The 21,265-nt window shown below is 40.3% G+C and overlaps 1 protein-coding gene across 14 annotated transcripts in view; it reads right to left on the bottom strand.

Annotated features, from left to right (window-relative positions):
- LOC132841682 (neurexin-1a-like) overlaps positions 1-21,265 on the bottom strand; it is a 261,155-nt gene that overhangs the window by 124,742 nt on the left and 115,148 nt on the right. For 10 of the 14 annotated variants that reach the window (XM_060864110.1, XM_060864111.1, XM_060864118.1 and 7 more), the window contains 4 exons: positions 21,026-21,265; positions 20,253-20,443; positions 19,254-19,427; positions 17,285-17,404 (listed from right to left, as the gene is read on the bottom strand). The exon at positions 21,026-21,265 is cut by the window's right edge and continues 142 nt beyond it. In XM_060864110.1, coding sequence (XP_060720093.1) covers positions 17,285-17,404; positions 19,254-19,427; positions 20,253-20,443; positions 21,026-21,265 — 725 coding nt within the window. Of the gene's footprint in view, positions 1-9,834; positions 10,165-17,284; positions 17,405-19,253; positions 19,428-20,252; positions 20,444-21,025 lie in introns of those variants that run through there. The other 4 variants (XM_060864120.1, XM_060864122.1, XM_060864123.1 and 1 more) reach the window with 3 other exon arrangements.

Genomic DNA, 21,265 nt, shown 5'->3' with positions numbered 1-21,265 from the left:
ATCATCGGTGCATTCGCTCTCAGTAATTCTCCTGATAAACATTCACTTTAGTGGCTATCAGAACTGCAAAGCTCACATCATTTAGGTGTTTTTTTTCACCGTCACAGCCAACAGATGTGGTGTTCAACAGCAATTCCAATTACTGAAAAAAAAAGCACGATGGGAGAGAGAATGAGAGGAGATAATTACACAGAGGAAGCCAGGCGGAAAATGAGGAGGTGAGGCGAGGCGCTCGGAGAAATGCAGGGAAAATGATAGCACAGACTCGAACGATGGGCTGAAATGAGAAGAGCCTTCCTTCAAGGAAAAAGTGAAACGTCTCCAAAGATACTCTCGTGGGATTTAAAGTAGCTACAGTGTATTGAATTCAAGGTGAAGTGTGGTCCGGATTAATGAGGAAGTTCATCCGGTTAATAAATATGATTGATGCTCTTTCTAGAAAAGAAAGTTGCAAAGGACACATTGCGTCTCCGCTCTTAGTTTTTTGTCTTTGATTCTATTTTCCACTGCTCATTTATCTATATAGCAAAATGAGCCTCGAAGCACCAAAGCACCAAAAATCAACAATGACAAATCGCACAGCAGAGAAACGCATAGAGACCGCCGGGTTTTATTCAGTACAGCAGTGTGAGTTGCATCGTAGTGAGGGTGATGAGGGAAATGAACAGAAAGCACATTATCAGAATGTTCTCTGCAGTGCTCCTCTGAGCTTCCAGAAGACCCGAGCTCCCACAGGGCCTTAAGTCACAGAGCATGAAGGAAGCCTGGGAAGTCTTTCGTATACCACAGAGCTGCTGAATTCTGGATCGGTGTTGATTAGTTTTCAAGACCAACCCCCAGCCAACAGTTTTGCTTGTCACTGCTTAGGGGCAGTGGTGGCTCTGTGGTTAAAAAACTCAGGTTGAACAATCAGAAGGTCAAGGGTTCAAGCCCTAGCACCACAAAGCTGCCATTGTAGGGTACCTGAGCAAGGCCTGTAATCTTTTTTTCTCCAGGGTTGACGTGTCACAACTGACCCTGCGCTTTAACCCTAGTTACTTAACAAGATTGGAAATGCTAAAAATGACAACGACGGCTTCTAATTTGTTAACGTTTCTCTACAAATTTCGACTGGGATCGTTATCGTTAACATAAACAAATAGCGGGAAATTTGCTATGGTATAAGAAGAATAGAACACTTAGAGCACTAGATGAGCTGTTTTCTGAAGAGGTAAAGGAAAACTTGATTATTTACCTATAACAGAGCAACACCGATTTCTTTGACTGCCGGCGACTGATCGCTGTCACACAGCCAGACTCATCGAGACGTCTCGCATTTCCCCTTTCATGCTCGCTATAATCCTGAGACACAGGAGAATCATTGACCTGAAACTGCTGGATTAAATATCCTCCTATTTGGGTTCAGTCATTTGAGTCTGCAAGACAAAGAGCTTGAGCTAAATGGTGTAATGCAGAGATGGCAAGATTTTATGCTTTAAGTCTTAGATTTTTTTTTCCCTGTTCTACAGCGATACAAGAGACAACGTTGGAGATTCACAGAAGGGGAAAGGACATGAAATGAAAGACATGTTTGTTTCTGTTACCACTTATTTTTCCACTTATTTTAAAACCTTTATGGATCAGAATGTACCTTTGATGCTCTTTTACGATGCTCATTTCAGACACATCCGGAAAACAAAAAAAAGCTCATCTTGTCGATCTCGGGTGTTAAGATCTCGGGTATTACTTCAGGAAATACATATTTACATTTACGGCATTTATACAGCTGAGCAATTGATGGTTAGGGGCCTTACTCTGGGGCCCAGGAGTGGCAGATTGGTGGCCATGGGATCCGAACTCCAGATTAGTCCATCACCTTGGTGACCAACCACTATGCTACCGCATCCTTTCACATATTGAGCAATCGAGAGACAAACTGCAGCTCGTTCAGACAGCACAGTTCAAGAGAAACGTGTACCAAATGTAATGATCCCCATCCGGGGTTTTTAATCAGCCCATGAGTCGATTCAGGTGTGTTTGTGGAGAAAACCTCCAGCAGTGTGTTGTATGTGATGATGTGATGTGATGTAAGCAGGAATAAATATGTAAATAAACACCCATGTAGAATCGGGTGCTGCTCCTTTTGCGCTCACGTTATTTTCCGACGCCACGAGCATCTTGTAAAAATACACCTACAAGCGACATGCCGGATAAGCCGTGTGCGACACCGGGAGATGGTGTTTTTTGGTACGTGGGAGTGTTTTATCAGCGTTTGGCAGCAGTGTGGAAGCTGGGAGAGATGAGTGAAAGGGGGCTGAGATGGTGAAATCCCTCCCAATCCTATTAGCAAGGATTAGAGCTGTGCGTTTCCTGTCGCCGCAGTCACACTGCTGCAGGTGCACGACTGTAAATCGAAAAAAGAAAAAAAAATGGTAATGACATCGTTGATTTTATATTTATATAGGATGATGGTGCTGCAACCTCAGTGAGGGTTTATACAGTAGGTTTATTATTTTATTCATTTCCCCCCGCCTGAATCCCGTCATTAGGAGGGCAAAGCGCCAGAGCCTCACGATTCCCTCGGTTTAGGCTGCGCTATCAGAGATTAGGTGAGGGAAAGGAAATAAAGTGGCATTTAAGTCAGAGTTAGTCACTGCATTATGCACACGGCATCGCAGTCTCTGAAAAATCCTCATCCTTCTAACTCAACATTCTATATCCTGCACGTGACCGATGACTATAAGAAGTGTTTCCTGCTTTCCTGCAGCTCTATTAGCATTTGCACGCTCAGATAAAATGTCCTCCATGAAAACTAAAGTCAATTGTATGGTAATGGCAAATGCATATGACCTTAAATTGTGTTTTGAATTTTTATTGCTTTATTTTCCCTCACTTTGACCTTTTCACAGTCAATTAATTTCTGATTATGTCTGTAAAGTGTTGAGCACACCTGCCTTCCCCCTTAAGAATGACTGCACTGAATACGCTGAGAAATTTCACTTACTTCTTTCTTTCTTTATTTATTTATTGCTTGTTTATACATGCATATTTATTTTTCTATTTTTAATTTGACATTTATGTAAGTATGCACTTATAAATTATTATTTGTTGCTCTTTTGTTTGTTTGTTGATATTCATTTGTTTCTTTATTTGATGATAATTTGGTGGGTTTTTTTTCATAGTTTCATTATTGATGTAGTTAATATTTATTTTTTGTTTGTTTGTTTCCTGGTTGCCACGGCACCCTCCTGTTCTGTATCCTCCTAAATGATTTGGGAATAAATTTATAAATTCATAATAAATTCATAATGCAAATGGAAACGTCAATTGTGTAGCAAGGAATCTGTTTGAAAACAAAATCTGATTTAAAGAAGGAATCTGTTGAAGGGTAATTTGTTTAAAAGGGAATCTGCTTAAAAAGAAATGTGTTTAAAAAGAAATCTGTTTAAAAGGGAATCTGTTTAAAAGTGAATCTGTTTAAAAAAGAATCTGTTTAAAAAGAATCTGTTTAAAAAGGAATCTGTTTAATTAAAAAGGAATATGTTTGAAATGTAATCTGTTTAAAAAGGAATCTGTTTGAAAACAAAATCTGATTTAAAGAAGGAATCTGTTGAAGGGTAATCTGTTTAAAAGGGAATCTGCTTAAAAAGAAATGTGTTTAAAAAGAAATCTGTTTAAAAGGGAATCTGTTTAAAAGGGAATCTGTTTAAAAGTGAATCTGTTTAAAAAAGAATCTGTTTAAAAAGGAATCTGTTTAAAAAGGAATCTGTTTAATTAAAAAGGAATATGTTTGAAATGTAATCTGTTTAAAAAGGAATCTGTTTGAAAACAAAATCTGATTTAAAGAAGGAATCTGTTGAAGGGTAATCTGTTTAAAAGGGAATCTGTTTAAAAAGAAATCTGTTTAAAAGGGAATCCGTTTAAAAAGGAATCTGTTTCAAAAGGAATCTGTCAAAATGGAATCTGTTTAATTAAAAAGGAATATGTTTGAAATGGAATCTGTTTTAAAAAGGAATCTGTTTTAAAAAGAAATCTGTGTAAAACAATTTGAGTCAACAACAAAACAAACGACATGCTAATGCACCCATATGAGTGTGAGACCAAACCTCTCATTTAAACCAGTTAACACGTCGGAGCGTTTGTCCTGCTGCTGAACTCGTGGGTTAATCGTGGAGGTGAATGCGGCGTGTTAGAACAGGGAAAAGACTAAACATCTCAGCATAGAGGTCTCGTAACCCCGACAACCCTGAGGAGCCGAGCAGCTTCAAGGGTTCAGCTTCAAAATCGGCACAATGACAGAAAGAAGAAGAATCCAGGACTAATTTATGGCCCTCATTACGGCTTCAGCTCTGAGCGGGACATGATGTAAATGCTGATGGAATAGAAAGTGCGTATGTTGTACTTCAGGGCAGGGAAATGACCCACACTTACAAATCACACAGCTGTGGGCTAAAGAAAAAACACACACAAAATGAGAAAGGATGTGTTTAGTGTTTATGAGCCACGATTTAAACTGATGAATGCGTTATGTTCAAATAATACATTCTTACTATATAAGGTTTATTTACGATTTGTGTGATATTTTTAAGTTTGATTTATTTGTCTATTTTCTATTTCTATTTTGTCTATTTCTTATTTTCAAACTAACTTTGTTGTTTTATCTATCTATCTATCTATCTATCTATCTATCTATCTATCTATCTATCTATCTATCTATCTATTATCCACAGACTAGTCAGAGCTTTAGAAGTCAAAGGTCTATTTTTTATTAGAAAAATGTAACATTTCAAAAAACATTTCTAAATGAATACGAATTTTTTTTTTTTTTTAGATTTTTGCTTATTTTTGTCTATTAGTGACTATTACAGACTGTGTGTATGTGTCACTTCAATTCAAATTCTGAGCAGAAGCTCTGTTTATCGTGTGTGTGTGTTTTCCTGATAGAGAATATCTGTGAAAAAAAGCTGACCATTTCAGACGAGTCAGACATTTTAGTATTCAGTGGATTCAGCATCGACTGGCGTTATATTCATGTTGCACAAACACAAAGAGACAGAGGATGAGTGATAACAGAGAGAGAGAGAGAGAGAGAGAGAGAGAGAGAGAGAGAGAGAGAGAGATTATGATCATGATTCAGACTCTGCCTTTTGGGGGTTGAACTCATTCCTTATCCTGTCCTAGATAGCAGATAGAGAGAAGAGTAAAAGCAGCACTCAGACCTCCATCACTCCCTCATTCCTTCATTCTCTCACTCCCTCACTCCTTCATTCTCTCACTCCCTCACTCCTTCATTCTCTCATTCCATCACTCCCTCACTCCTTCATTCTCTCATTCCATCATTCATTCCTTCATTCTCTGACTCCCTCACTCCTTCATTCTCTCATTCCATCACTCACTCACTCCTTTATTCTCTCCCTCCCTCACTCCTTCATCCTCTCATTCTATCAGTCACTCACTCCTTAATTCTCTCACTCCCTCGCTCCTTCATTCTCTCATTCCATCACTCACTCACTCCTTCATTCTCTCATTCCATCACTCACTCACCCCTTCATTCTCTCACTCCATCGCACCCTCAGTCTCTCACTCCATCACTCCCTCCCTCCTTCATTCCCTCGCGCCCTCATTCACTTACTCTATCGCTCCCTTGCTCCATTGCTCCCTCACGCCTCACTTTTTCACTCCTTCATTCCCTTACTCAGTCTAATATTCATCTGAACCATGAACATAATTATACATGAGCTATTATTATTTTATGTTTACATGACAAAGGCTACTTGAAATTAATCTCTTCTCCTTCCTCCCTCCCTCAATTTTTCTTTCTTTCTTTCTTTCTTTCTTTCTTTCTTTCTTTCTTTCTTTCTTCTCCCCACTCCTTCTTCTCTCTCCTCTTTCAGCTACCACAGTATTGAGCCAGGTGTTTAATCTGTTTCTTCATTAGCAGCAGGTAGAGGCTGTTAGAATTGATTCTAATCAGGTAAATTGCACAGCGCTCTGTGATACGACAGATGGATTAGAGACGCACATTAAAGCTACATTAAAGCCAGGAGCCGAGAGGCTCTGAAGGTCACCGAGTTTCTTCCATGTGGAAAGCATTAAAAATCACTGCTTCTGTTTCCACATGTCCACAACACCACACCACACCTCCACCTTCCACACCTCATCATATCTCCTCATATCTACACCTGCACACCTCCTCATATCTGAACCCTTGTACATCTTCACCGCCACACCTCCAAACATCTCCTTACAGTATATCTTTACACTTGCTCACACCTCCAAACATCTACTCATATCTACACCTCCAAACATATTTACCTCCACACCACACATCTATACCTCTATACATCTACACCTCCACACGTGAAATCCCCAAGCTGAAAGATTTAATAGAATTACTGAGTGAATAAATCAGAGATTAAGAACTGTGTTTTTCTCTTTGTCCAGGTAACAGAAAGCTCAGCACATCTCCGATGTCCAATCTGTCCACTCTGTCCTTACATCCCAATCCGGAATCTCTACATCGATCCGAGACCGCGTGTGTGTGTGTATGTGTATGTGTGTGTGTGTATCCTGATACGGAGGAAGTCATGCAAGAACACGGCCTAAAAATCAATAATTCTTTAAAGACGCCTTCTTTGCACCAATCTAGGGACACATAATAAAGAGAAGAGAAAAGAAAAGAAAAGAAATATATAAAGGAAAAGTAAAAAAAAAAAAGGCAGAAAAAACAAAAACAAAACAAATACATGGAAGAGGATAAAAGTAAAAAGAAAGAAAATAGAATAAAGAGAGGGAAGAGTAAAGACACACTGATAGCAGAGGAAAACAGTGCTTCTTTACACCTCCTTCCCACCCCCTGCAAGCCATCCATCCATCCATCCATCCATTGATAAACCCCCATTTTGTTCGGCGAAGAGGAAAAGAAGGCTCGGTGAAATGGAGCCTTATTAAACATGACGGCAGTAATTTTCCTGTACATGGATCATTCCGCCCTCACCACATAAATCAATTACTGACATTCCAGAACGAAGGGAAAGATATATCACATGCAACAAGAAAAAATGTTGAATGGTGTAAAGTCTCACGCGGAGAAATTTCAATCGTCTGAAGTTAACGTCTGCATTTTATTTGTTTTTTTGATTTTGTGAAGTCTTGCCAATCCCATGAGGCGATATCTCATTGGTGTCATGAATTACACCTCGACTCCTGAGCCAATTGTTGATCCTTGGAGGAAGGGAATAAACGCATGTGTTCACACTCTCTCTCTCTCTCTTTCTCTCTCATTATTTGTAATACGTCCAGATCAAATTGCCGCCATTAGTCCAACACGTTATTAAATTCAGTTAAACAATAAGTTTTGAGCTGTTATTTTGGTTCTGAAGCCTTTTCTCTTTGATTTTTAATGTTTCCAAAAATAGTAACATTTAATTATAATATTGTAATATAGTAATTAATTATAATTATTAAACTATTAAAATTAATTAAAGCTTTGCATTTATTTATTTCTTATTAAAGGAATTTTGATAGAGAGATGTAAACGCATCTAGTCGTTTACTTTTTATCCGTCTTTCCATATTTGTGGCTCCACTTATGTAATTTTATACAAATTGCAGAGATGTCTCTCTTCATTGCCAGTAAGCATTTCCAGACTGTCTAAAAGCACTCTCGGATCTGTGAAAGCAGCGTCATTTCACCAATTCCACTTGACAAAATGACACTTTTATAGATGTTTGTAGAAAACTGTAGCAGGGACAATGCTGAATTTCTGATTCTGGACATCTGCATGATGCTAGTTGAGTATTAGCGGTTATTTCTGTGTGGCAAATGAAGGATCAGATACCTGCCCATGTAGCAGTTTGGGCTAATCAGTGCGCTAAATACTTTGATGACAAAAGAATGAAGGTGGTTACATAAGCAGCGGAAACACGCACGCAAGCTACTCTGAGATATCTGGGTGACATCTTGATCTAAATAAATGAGACCTGACATGAGACTCTTCTAGATGAAGAGTGTGGTATTTAAAACAGGGAAGAACCGCCTACCTGGGAGTCGAAGCCGTGCCGCACTTACAAATGGGCAGGAAACACAGAGCAGGCGGCGCATTGTTAATGAGAACAGTACGCTAGGGCTGTAGCTTAAACAAGCCCCTGTGTATAGATTATAGTCATTATACAACCAACCTGCTCTATAGGGGGATGTCATAGAGCGGAAACAACATAACACACATGACCAAGCTCCAAAGCAGAATGCAGCAGAAAAGACAGGATAAGAGAAATAGAGAAGAGAAGAAAATGAATGAAATGTGGTAAGAAGAAACAAAAAGATAAGGCAAAAGAAGAAAATAGAAAAGAACAAGGATATTAGACAACAGACAAAAATAAAACGAAATATATTGGAAGAGAATAGAAGAGAATGATAAGAAAAGAGGAAGAAAGTAAAAGAGAGAAGAGCAAAGCAAAGACAGACAAATAAAGACAAAGGACAAAATGAGCTGAAATATAGAAAAAGGGAGAAGACTGAAACAAGAAGAAAGAAAGAAAGAAAGAAAGAAAGAAAGAAAGAAAGAAAGAAAGAAAGAAAGAAAGAAAGAAAAAAAGAGAGGAGAAGAGAAAAGAAGATGTGGACTGGTTTAAATAAACCTTGTGGAAAGATGATAATCAATACAGAACCAATGGCAGTGTTTATGAGCAACATCATAAGGGACATTATACAAAGGTAGACCAATATATTGTTTTTTTTTTTTTTTTTAGATTCTCTGTTCCACTAATGAAGATGTCCTTTAGATCTACTAGAGCTTAGAACATTTTATTCAACATTAATCATAAATCTTTCCCCCCCAAAATCATGTATAACAAAAACAAAAAAAATTAAAATAAAAAAAACAGCAAAAAGGAAGTAAAAAAGACACAAAGTCCAAGAAACGACATCACTGATTGATGCGTAATGGACCTTCAATTTCATTATCAGTCATGAAGTAGCATCCTAGATTGGATTATGTCATTTAACGTCAGATCAGGCACCTCCGAGTGTCTAACGGTTCCTGACACAAGTCCAGAGAGGAAAGACGTGAAGAAAAGCTTTCCTGCTTCTCCACCGAGAGATGAGTGAGATGGTGTGTGGATTTGTGTCTGAGTGTGTCTCGCAGACAGACACCAGCCGAGCGGCCTAATTGGTTCTCCAGCCGCCTCAGCAGGACTCTAAACCTCACACCACCCAATCAGCTCTTGGCAAATGAAATCCTGCCTAAATCCACTGCCTTACTTGTTCCCGGAGTGTCGTCGTCACCACTGCCGTCATTAACACCCTTTTTGTTGAATTTAAAGACAATTATTAATACAATTTAATTCTTAGCATTATTCGGTTTTGCCAAGAGGAAAGAAACGGGAACTAACGTCATTTACACGTCAAAACTCCCACATAGCTCTCTACACATAAAGAGTTGGCTTAAAAAAATCCAACTCAGGCTCACTTGAGTATTGAGATGATGTCATACTCATTCATGCAGGCTATACAAATATTGGTGCATTCATCTTAAAGCTTATTCCCTGATTCAAGAGATCTTTTCCTTTTCTCCCACATGTTCCTCTGGGATAATAAGCCCATGGGCCACGTTGATGTCTCTACAATTGCGACAACATGCAGCCGAGCTCAGAGACGGGCCAAAGGTACGGCAAGATGCAAGTGTGGCCCGCTAATCCCTGTTAATCTTCATAGGGAGCTCATAGATATGGATATAATTGTAACATGCTGAGGCAGACAAATAGGGATCAAGCTAATCTGATATTAGCCACAAAGGTAAAACTGAGACTCAAAAATCTGGTAATCAAAAAAAAGAGTTAAGAACCAGATACCCACCATGTCCTGCACGGAGCGAAGCGGGTAATCTGTGGATGGCAGCTGGGACTGCGTGGTGATGTTTGCCCGGTTTTGCATGATGAGACCCCCATGTCACCCCAAGGGTCAGGGTCACGAGGCAAAGTGCCACACGGCCAGCTGAGGGCCAAACAAGAGCCTCTGGGCTCCAGCCCCCAGGCATCATCCCCTGAGAGGAGAAAACAGGAGGAAGAGCGTAACAGGACAGATTCAGGATTCAGCGTTCCCGGCGGCCCATGCTCCTCACACTCATATACCAGTATGCGCAAGAATGCACACTTTTTAAAAAAAAGGAAAAAAGGCAAAATAATCCACAGTGGAGGCAACCAGCAGCCAGCAGTGTAAATAAACCCAAAGCTAGATAAGAAAAGCCTTTTCTTGTTAGTTCCTCAGTCAGAGAAAATCCACAGTTTTGCCGCAAGAATGACAGCACTTTCATGCATGATGGAGAACGAGAAAGGCAAGGGGAAAGAAAAATCCTATAAAATTAGGGCACTCTCGGAGCTGGAACGAGCAATACGAGTCTATTCCCTACAGCTTGCTCGATTTCCCACCTCACCACACACACGGAGGTGACTATAATAACACGTGTGAACAAGGAAGCCTCAAGGAAGCTCTCCGTACTTGGTGACCAGCAACTCCTATGGGTTCTAGGATACAAGAAACAAGAAAAAGCCAGGTATATTTTTTGACAGCCTCGAGACTGGATGCAAAAGTTTTTCCCTGGGATCTATAGGATGATATCCTGAGAGATGCTTTGCCGGTCCCAGCTGGTCCAAAGCGCGAGCCACATCTTGGTTCTGACAGCTACAGGAGATCCAGGAAAGAGACAAGCTCTACTCCATTAAAAATGCGAGAGAACGTAGGAACACCTGGAGTCGAGGCAGTCCGTGGCCACGAGGCATCGGCAATGCAGCTCCGGAGGTTTATGTGAAAGAGAGAGAGAGCAGAAAGAGGAGAGGGAGGGAGGGAGGAGAGAGAGGGAAAAAAAGAAGAGAGAGCGAGGGAGGGAGGGAGGGAGGGAGGGAGAGAGAACGAGGGAGGGAAGGGGGAGTCTCAGCTTCAGCATCCAGCAAGAATGAGAGAGACAGAGAGATCGGGAGATGAGGCTATGTAAATGGAAAGGCTGCACAGTGCAGTGCAGACAAAAAATGGAGGAAAGAAAAGAAATACATGTTAGGATGTGTTCTCTCTCTGCCCCACTCCAGTTTTTTCTTGTTTTAATCTCTTTCCACCCAATGCACAAACTCCATCAGGGGATAAAAGCCAGGAGGAATTTGCAGCTTACATTCGAGTAGAAGAATACTTTCCTTACTGGTTTCTTTGTTCCTAGTTTTCCTTCATTAGAAAACTAAAAATTTGGCAGGTTGAAAGAAGTTGCACAGATTCTGTCCTGGTGTTCAGAAGCTACTTGGGCTTCTTCGCCTCTGATGACTGAGATGGCATCATCTCAAGCAAGCCTCATCCTCCTCCATCAGGATTCGCACAACCCACTCATCCGGCAACTTCCAAATGTGACCAAAGAGTCATGGATGGAAAAAGACCAACTGTGTGTGTGTGCATCTACACAACGTTCAAGCTCCAGGCTCAGATAAGCGTGGCCTGTTCTTACAAACAGTGCCGCAAATCCCTCCAGACCACCGGAGGCAAGCCAAGTGCGAGTTTCCCCCACCCTCCTCCTCCTCCTTCTCCTCAACCTCCTCGTTTTCCCTTCTTCTTGTTTCTCTCCTCTTTCTGTCCTCGAGAATCAGTTCTGCTGTGAAGAACAAGGCATGACATCCAACACAACTGATCTCGCTCTTTCTCTCGCTCTGCTTCTTTTCTTTCTTTTCTTTTCCCCTCTAGGCTGAGAGTTTTATCCACTTTCACAAAGGCAATCAGCTAAACTTGGTTAGACAGCAGCAAGGCTTTTTTTTATTTATTTTTTTCAATGAAGAAAATCTGGAGGACATTTTGGTCATGTGATGATTGGGTTGATTGGGCTACACCTGGCTTTCTGGTCATAAAAATGAACACCATGAGAGCTCTCCTCCTCAAGTTCAACCCGTTCACTAGCTCTGCCATCTGTGTAATTATACCTACAACCTTCTCCAGAGGTTTCTGCTGGATCGGAAGGTTCTCATGATACCGGAGTGTCACCTAGAGGATGAAATGGGGAGTTACAATGCAGCACAAACGCTCTTCTACACATTATAAGCTCCTGATATAGGGTGTGATTGTAGTAGAATGCTTGTCTAGTGTGATATTTTAGTTTGAAGCTTTTTTAGATGATAAACAACATGTAGAAAAAGTACAAGCAGGGCAGGATTTAAGGGTTAAATCCCTGCTGTGGTCACATTCTCGTGTGACCTGATAGTTCTCACTATCAGAACCTCATACTTGGAAAGCAAACTTTCTTACTTTCTGTTTGAAGACATCAATTCACTTTCAACATCAATAAGCTCCAACATTGTAGTTCAAAACCTGCACTGTAGTCTTCTTCTCAGCTTTGCTAAAGCTAATATATCACCCTGCATTTCTGGGATTAACTACATTCATTCCTTTTTTAGATTTCTTTTTTTTTCTAGTCATGGCAGCCTTTAGTCCCAAACAGTTAACAAATATCTGCCAAACAGTTTGAATTGATAACTTTGGTTGATTTGGATGATTCAATGAACCTACGTTGCATTTGTTTTGCTTGAATGAGCCGGATCGATTGATTCAATGTGGCTTCTTTTACCTTGTTTATCTAGATGTTTAAAGTGCTCTAGAGGAAACGAGTGGCTTCTGTGTCAGACAGAGAAGTCTGGGGGATAATAAATGCATCAGCACACAGGGCTGAGAGACAGAGACGTGAGTTGACGCAACAACCTGCAGACAGTGTTCTGTTACCTCAACTAGTGTTTTATTTCCTACTTACTTTATTTCATTTTGAATATTTTTAAACCAATATTTAAACATGTGCAATGGAATTCTATGGATAATTAAACCCACTCCTAGGGTTTGGGTTAGGGTGAGATGAAGAGTTACGGCTAACGATAATCATCAGCAGAGACGCAAGCAGACTGAACAATGCACCATACTTAGCCAGATAGCCCTGAGATTACAAAAAAATACAGCAACAAGTTGTTTTGTTTTTTTTTAGTCTATAACAAACCCACAGCACCATCTATCCTGGTTTCTGCTAACACGTCGCCAACCCTGTCAGCATCATTTGCATTTTCAGCCGTTCCTGTTTTACAAATGAGTTTAAAAAGGCGAGTTTGCCGGCATTAGCGTTTCAAGGGCACCGTTTACTCCACATATGGCAACTGAAGTGTGGGGAAGGAGGAGGAGGGGTCGAAGGGCTAGAAGCTTATAAAACTTTCCCATGCATATGCATAAACACACAATGTAAAATGAAGCATATGGAGAAATAAAGTCTAAAATATAATATTACAACAGGGCCGGGAAAGAGGGCCCGAGACGCAAACGCATGTATCACACTTCCAGCCGATTAGCACAAACGCGGCGTATTTTAAAGCACATGGTGTGTAATTTTACAGCACATATTGTAGTCTCGTGCAGACTAAATGGCCTTTTATTGAAAATGAGATCCTGATTGTAGACTGAAATCAATCGCTCGATCGAGTGCTTAGTCATGTGCCCAGGAGCTGAAGGAAATCACCATCTGGTCAAAAATAAAAAAAAAATTAAATAACGATGAAAGTGCTGCTGAGATTCAATTAAGTGGAAATGTGTGGAGGTGTGATGTGATGTGAAGTGATGCAGAGAAAGAAAAAAACCTAAATGTGTGGAGAAATTCTACAGAATTCTACAGACCTACAGAAATTCCATGAGGTTTTAAAGCTCAAAAATAGGACAAAAAAAAACTCATACTACAGACATTTTAGCATCAAGGTTTCCTTATATGTTGGAAGGAGCTTTTATACATTGAGGTTTCTTAGTAACAACAACAACAAGCAGTGTTTTTTGTCTAAATAACTTCATGAGGAAGAAAAAAGCGAGGCTGGTGACAGTCGGACTGTTTCTAGCTGCTATCTGCAAGTAAGACGTGGCTTCATGGACCATCGACAACATGAAACGTAACAAAAAAGTTGCAAAAGTGTCATTGAAATGGTTGGCAAATTGCTGGGGTGTGTATCTGTGTGTAGCTTCATGCTTAAAGGGAAAAAAACATATAAATGAAATATAAATTAAATAAATTAAATAAAAAGGTATTAAAGGAAAAACATTAATATAAAGAAAATTTAAAAGAAGAAAAAGAGAAAAAAAAACAAAAACAAATAAATAAAATGGAAAAATAAAAATAAATTAAACAATTAAAAATGTAACCATTTCTTAGAGAAGGAGAAAGAAAGAAAGAAAGAAAGAAAGAAAGAAAGAAAGAAAGAAAGAAAGAAAGAAAGAATATAAAAGAAAAGATAACAGGAAGGAAGGAATTGAGAGAACAAACAAAAAGTAAAGAACTGGAAAATAAGTATAACAAAAAGAAATGAAATGATTAAAGAGAGAAATGGAAAATAGTTAAAGAAGAAGAAGAACATATTAAAAAAAAGGGAAACACACACACACACAGTATATAAACTCTTTCCTGTGATGAATTCAGAACCACACACTGGATCAGTGAAGTTGAGAAAGATTTTTTTCTCAGCTGTGTGTCCTAGTGCTCTGAGCCGAGGTTAAAGTACGAGGTAACGCCTCCCGCGGCCTGCGCTCCACGCTGCTATTGTGTCGCTAACACGAGTGATTAAAGCCTCACACTGTTCTTCACACTGTAATTAAAGAGCTTTCTCAATTAACATCCTGCTGCTAAGTTCAATCATCAGACTCATCTGAGGAACCTTCAGTAAAAGAAAGAGGAAGTGAAAAAAAATAAAGACAACCAACACCGCATGACGCGCTGCTAGTAACGAATCGTTACTAATCACAGCCAATCAGCAGCCAGGACACAATTTCAGTGACTCAAAACTACTGGAAATTTAACATTTAAACTAGAGATGAGCTGGATACTCGGCTGAAACGAGTATCCGGTACGGATAAAGCACTTCTGCCGAGTACGAGTATTATACGAGTAATACGAGTCAATATCTGTGCTCGGATTGAATGAAAATCATCATTGGGTAGGTGATTGTGTCAGCGTTCTGTGATAGGCTAGTCACAGCGCCCCTCCCCTACAGTGATAGGCTAGTCACAGCGCCCCTCCCCTACAGTGATAGGCTAGTCACAGCGCCCCTCCCCTACAGTGATAGGCTAGTCACAGCGCCCCTCCCCTACAGTGATAGGCTAGTCACAGCGCCCCTCCCCTACACACATACAGATGTATTGTGTTGCTCTGTCTCGCTCTGCTCACTCACAGTCACACACAGAACAGCTCTCTGTCTCTCCCTCAGTCACTCGGGTTCACGGGTCTTTTCCGTTAAAGTTTAGGGTTTCTTCAGCTTTTTACTTCGGGTTGTAACGTTAATAATACGTACTTACTACCCAGTAGAGCTCTGGTAAACGTGGGTTCGTTCAGACGTGGTGCTTGCTTGGTAGAATGCGACTCGCATTGCGTCTCTGCCTGTCGGAGATTTTTTTTCTTTTTTAAGCCTTCAGCTGTCTCTAACCAGTAACCAGACACTGTGTGTCTGACACGTTTTTGCTGTATTTCATAAAAAACATAAAGGTAGTAAGCTAGTGTTATAAATATTACAAAGTAATTATTACCGGTTAAAGCCCCACCCATTTCAAGACAAAAAACGGTTAGGCCCCACCCACTCCGAGTACAGATACAGATAATTCATATAATTAACAGATACAGATACAGATAATGCTGTACTCACTCATCCCTAATTTAAACGTTCCTTTAATTGTTTATCTAGAGATTATTCATCTGTCGATCACTGCTGCATTCACAGTGACAGATGATTCTGAAAGTCAGTCAAACTGATGACACTCAAATCAGACGATTCAAAGAAACTCATCTGCAGAACATCTGTACAACAACACATGGCTGATTTATGGAAGGAAGGAAGGAAGGAAGGAAGGAAGGAAGGAAGGATAGGAATAAAAAAATAATAATGCTGTAATCTAAAAAAAGAAGTTAAAAGAAGGAAGAAGTTAAAAGAAGGAAAAAAGACAAAAAGATAAAGGAGTGAAAAAAACATGATGAAATGGCTAAAAATTATAAAAAGAAAAACTGGCAAAAACAAGAGTGAGACAGAGAGAAAGGAGAGAGAGAGAGAGAGAGAGAGAGAGAGAGAGAGAGAGAGAGAGAGAGAGAGAGAGAGAGAAAGAAAGAAAGAAAGAAAAGAAAGAAAGAAAGAAAGAAAGAAAGAAAGAAAGAAAGAAAGAAAGAAAGAAAGAAGGAACAATATCAAAAGTGAACACTTGAAAAGACTGAACATAAAGAAGGAGCTAGAGGAGAAAAATGAACAACAGAGAAGTGAAAGCAAAAAGGATAACACAGGAGTGCACATTTCCAGGAAGTGAGCCCAGCTCTGTCGACCAATCAGAGGGCAGCGCTGATCAGTGGCGTGTTCTGAGACCTGTGTTCCACACACAACTCTAAATTCTCTTTCAATCTCCACGTGCACATTAAAACTCATTCACATTTCTCCCGGAAAGTTCTCACCAGACCTTAGTGACAATTCAATATGCAGGAACGAGAGAAGGTCAATAAACGAGTGAAAACAATGGCAGTAACAGAATGCTAATCATGCTAATTCAAGCTAGCACGTAAGATACTTAGAGCTTTGTAATTGATCTGAAACACAATCTGTCTTTATTCTTCTGTGTATGTGTGTGTGTGTGTGTGTGTGTTGAAGAGCTTGTTTACTGCCTGTGTGTGTAATTACAGCCTGAACGATTCCTCTGGGTGCTCAGCGTTGTGGTTCACTAAAGGCCATCTGTTGGATTTTATGGAGCAAGCAGCAGAACCAGAGTGTGGACATAATCGAATTATTAATTAGACTATGTCTTACGTTACAGTCTACTTACAGGATAATAAAACAACATGTGGGAAATTTCACACTTTTTAATATACGCTCTGAAGTGACGATGAAGGCGGAGTTTGTGATTCAGACCGCTCTGACTCCGCCCACAATCACAGCAAGAGCTCAGAATGAAAGTTTGTGAGGTGTGACGTGAGAGTGCTCCGGCTTTGTCTCAGTTCCTTCCTTCCTTCCCTCCTTCCTGTTTTCTTTTATGAATTTCTTTCTTGCATTCTTCTTTTTAATTTTTTTTCTTGTTTATTGTGTAAATCTAGCTGTAATGGTATTATTATTATTATTATTATTATTATTATTATTATTATTATTATTATTATTATCATCAGTATAGAGGTTTACTGTGGAGTTTGGAGTGGCAGCTGTAGTATCCAGAGCCAGTGATGTGTTGCTCCGCTCCGTGACGTCCCCCAGGGTCCTGATGAGAGATTATGAGGATGAAGTCTGGAGGTCGTTTCACTCACCATCATTACACTGATGTCCTCCGAACGACGTCATGCTGCAGTCACAACTGAAACCCTCCCACTGCTGCAGACACACACCCTGATTAGAGCAAGAGTCCTCCTGACAGGTGGTGCTGGGACCTGGGGGGGAAGGAGAGAGAGAGAGAGAGAGAGAGAGAGAGAGAGAGAGAGAGAGAGAGAGAGAGGGAGGAAGGAAGAGAGAGAGAATAAATACACACACACAATCAAATGGCAAAAGAATCAAAACTTCTGATGAAGATGGATTATTTACTTCATCCGCAAAGCAAACAGCAAACAGAGCAGCTGTTCAGCCAGATGTTGAGATTTCCAACAACTTTTTAAATCAGAGAAACTGTTCATCATCCTTCAGGTTTTAGTCACACGGACAGAACCAACCGTCTGTCTGACTTAACTACACACTTCTACTTCATCAGAGAGAGTGTAAAGAGGAGAAAGAAAGAAAGAAAGAAAGAAAGAAAGAAAGAAAGAAAGAAAGAAAGAAAGAAAGGAACCTGAGACAGATAAAAAGGATGAGATGTGTGAGAAAGAGATGAGAGAGGGATGTATGAGATGAGATGAGATACACATTCTCCCTGTAAAGCTGATATGATTTCACCTCCTGCATTATTCAGCTCTTGCTCCAGGCGGAACGTCAGATCGGAACATTGCGATGAGACGGAGAGATAATTCCATAATTCTGATTCCACTGATAACGCAGTGTGATTATAATAAAACCTTACACAAATATTACAACTGTAGATTTACAGCATTCCAGCAGAGAGCACTCCAACTCTATTAACCATAAACTGCGCCTGAGGGTGTGTGTGTGTTTATGTCTGTGTGTGTGTGTGTGTGTTAACTCTATTGACTAAACAAGATGAACAATAATTCATTCATGTTGCATTTTGTTACTGAATGAAGGCGACGGCTCACTAAAGCACTTCACTGTTCTACTGGATTTACATTAAAGCTATGAGGCTAAAAGGCTACAGCGTGAACATGCTAAGGACGTAAAGGATGTTGTTTTGTCCAGAAACTGTTCATAAAACACTAAAGTAACAGTGAAATACAGGATTTATAAACGTTTTATCATTTTTAAAAATGAAGAAATGTATGTCATAAAAGAAGAGAATGGAATCAAAAGAAAGAAAGAAAGAAAGAAAGAAAGAAAGAAAGAAAGAAAGAAAGAAAGAATTAGAACGTTGAATTCATAAAAGATGAGAGAAAAAACAGAATGTTTATAGAAAGAAAAGAAAAGAAGGAACAGTGCCCCTTGTGGTGATTGAGTGAGTGAGTGAGTGACAGAGAGTGAATGAGTGAGTGACTGAGTGAGTGAATGAGAGAGTGACAGAGAGTAAATGAGTGAGTGACTGAGAGAGTGAATGAGAGTGTGTGAGTGACTGATTGAATTAGTAAGTGAGTGAGTGAGTGAATGTGTGAGTGAGTGAGTGACAGAGTGACTGAATGAGTGAGTGACAGAATGAAAGAGTGACTGACTCACTGAGTGAGTGAGTGAGTGAGTGACAGAGTGAATGAGTGAGTGAGTGAGTGACAGAGTGAATGAGTGAGTGAGAGAGTGAATCAATAAATGAATAAATGAGTGAGTGATTGAGTGAGTGAGAGAGTGAATGAATAAATGAGTGAGTGAATGTGTGAGTGAGTGATTGACAGAATGAATGAGTGACTGACTCACTGAGCGAGTGAGTGACTAAGTGAATGAGTGAGAGAGAGAGTGAGTGAGTGACTGAGTGAGTGAATGAGAGAGTGAAGGAATAAATGAGTGAGTGAATGAGTGAGTGACTGACTCACTGCGTGAGTGAGTGACTGATTGAGTTAGTGAATGAGTGAATGCGTGAGTGAGTGAGTGAGTGACTGAGAGAGTGAGTGAGTGAGTGAGTGACTGAGAGAGTGAGTGAGTGAGTGAGTGACTGAGAGAGTGAGTGAGTGAGTGAGTGAGTGCAGCTCTGACCTTCGCAGCCCCTCTCGATTTGCCCCACACAGGTCAGAGCATCAGAGATGAGGTCCGGCAGACGGCCGTTCAGGTCCATGGAGGCCAAACATCCCTGAAATCCCTCCTGAGCATGAACCAGTTTAGGAAGCTCTTTATACATGTCTTTAGCCACGCCCCCGATGAACAGATCCCCTGTGGAGAGATGAGGAGGAGAGAGATGTCAAACATCACACTGTTCACCACAGAAAGAAAGAAAGAAAAGAAGAAAGAAAGAAAGAAAGAAAGAAAGAAAGAAAGAAAGTAAGTAAGTTTCCAAAGTATTGAAAACACAAAAAGAAACTGACAGAAAATAAATTTCCTTCGTCTCAACATTCCAGTAAAAAGTAGAGTTTTGTTCAAACTGTTCAGCGTTGAAATAAAAATGGCGTGTTTATAAACTTCCCTCATTAAAGACAAGAGCCAAAGTGCTTCCCTCTAGTGGTAATTTCTCTGAACTGCAGCCGAATTAAATATAACAGTGTAACAGAAGTGCGAGTCAAATGAGCCTTCTTTTATTTATTTATTTATTTATTTATTTATTTCAACAGAAGTCCTTTGTCAAGGCTTTTCTCATCCTGTCACCTGGAGAGAGAATGATCTTCATCTGCGTCAGAGTCGGTCATCAAACCATGACTATAAATCTGCCACTTAAATAAACAATGTGTTCAATTAAACACCAAAAAAATCCTTCTTCTGACTTATTTTCCAACAGGCTGATGGAACACGCATCCATCCATCCATCCATCCATCCATCCATCCATCCATCCATCCATCCATCTATTTGTCCATCCATCGGTCCATTCATCCGTCCATTCATCCGTCCATCCATCCATCCATCTACTTATGTCAATTAGCTTACATTGCATTTCTTTGGACTAGAGGGGGAAACCCACAGAAGACTCCAAACTCCATACACACACACACACACACACACATACACACACACACACAAACAATCACAGCGACGGTGCATCGCACCCTTCAGGTCGAGGTTTTTGGCTCCAACAGTGGTCTGCGTGGTGACCTTGGTGTCGATCTTGACTGTGTGCAAGTTGTTGGTGTCTCTGGAGATCATGACGTTGTGCCACTGATTATCATTCAGAGGCTTGTTGGAGTTTCCTTTAATGAGGTGAGCACCGTTCCCCAGGTCTGCTACGTAGTGCAGGTAGCTGAAAAGAGACGAGACAACGAGACACTGAACACCAGGAGCTTCTCTAACAAGACACAGGTGAGAGGCATGTGACATGCTGGGGCTGATGGGTAATGTAGTTCTGGGCCTCCCTGCTATGACCTCACTTCATGTTTGCCGCCTTTCCTTCAATTTAATCTTTGCTATTAACTTTCTCAAAAAAGAAGAAAGAAAAAAAGAGAAAGCGGAAGAAGCAATAATGTAAGACTAAAAAGTAAAAGGAAATGGAATAAAAGGAAGGAAGGAAGGAAGGAAGGAAAGAAGGAAGGAAGCAAGGAAGGAAGGAGTGATCCAGACTGCCACCTAGTGGAAATGGAAAAAAGGAAGGAAGAAAGAAAGAAAGAAAAAAAAAGAAAGAAAGAAAGAAAGAAAGAAAGAAAGAAAGAAAGAAAGAAAGAAAGAAAGAAAGAAAGAAAGAACTTCTGAGGGCAGTTAAAGAGTTGCAGCTTCATCTACTGAGAAAAAAGAAAGAAAGAATTATAAAAAGCAAAGGGGAAATAAGGAAAAGAGAGAGAATGCATGAGAGAAAAAGAGAATAAAGGAATGATGGAATCATCCTCACCCCTTTACGAGTTCGACGACAATGAAGTCGTTTCCGTCTCCGCTGTTGTAGAGGATGAGGCCGTCGGACGACGTGGTCTTGAACTGGAAGAACAGGTGCATGGAGTAGTAGGCCTGCAGCGTGCTGAGGGACACGTAGCTGGAGCGAGACTTGAAGGTCACAGGGTCGGCGATGATGTTCTTGAAGCCGATCATGGCGTTGAGCTCGCAGTACTCGATGTCTCCATTCTTGCACAGGTCG

The sequence above is a fragment of the Tachysurus vachellii genome, chromosome 2, assembly GCF_030014155.1.
Source record: "Tachysurus vachellii isolate PV-2020 chromosome 2, HZAU_Pvac_v1, whole genome shotgun sequence".
NCBI classification, from domain to species: Eukaryota; Metazoa; Chordata; class Actinopteri; order Siluriformes; family Bagridae; genus Tachysurus; species Tachysurus vachellii.
The sequence above is the reverse complement of the archived record's forward strand: the minus strand, read 5'-3'. Positions and strand labels throughout refer to the sequence as shown.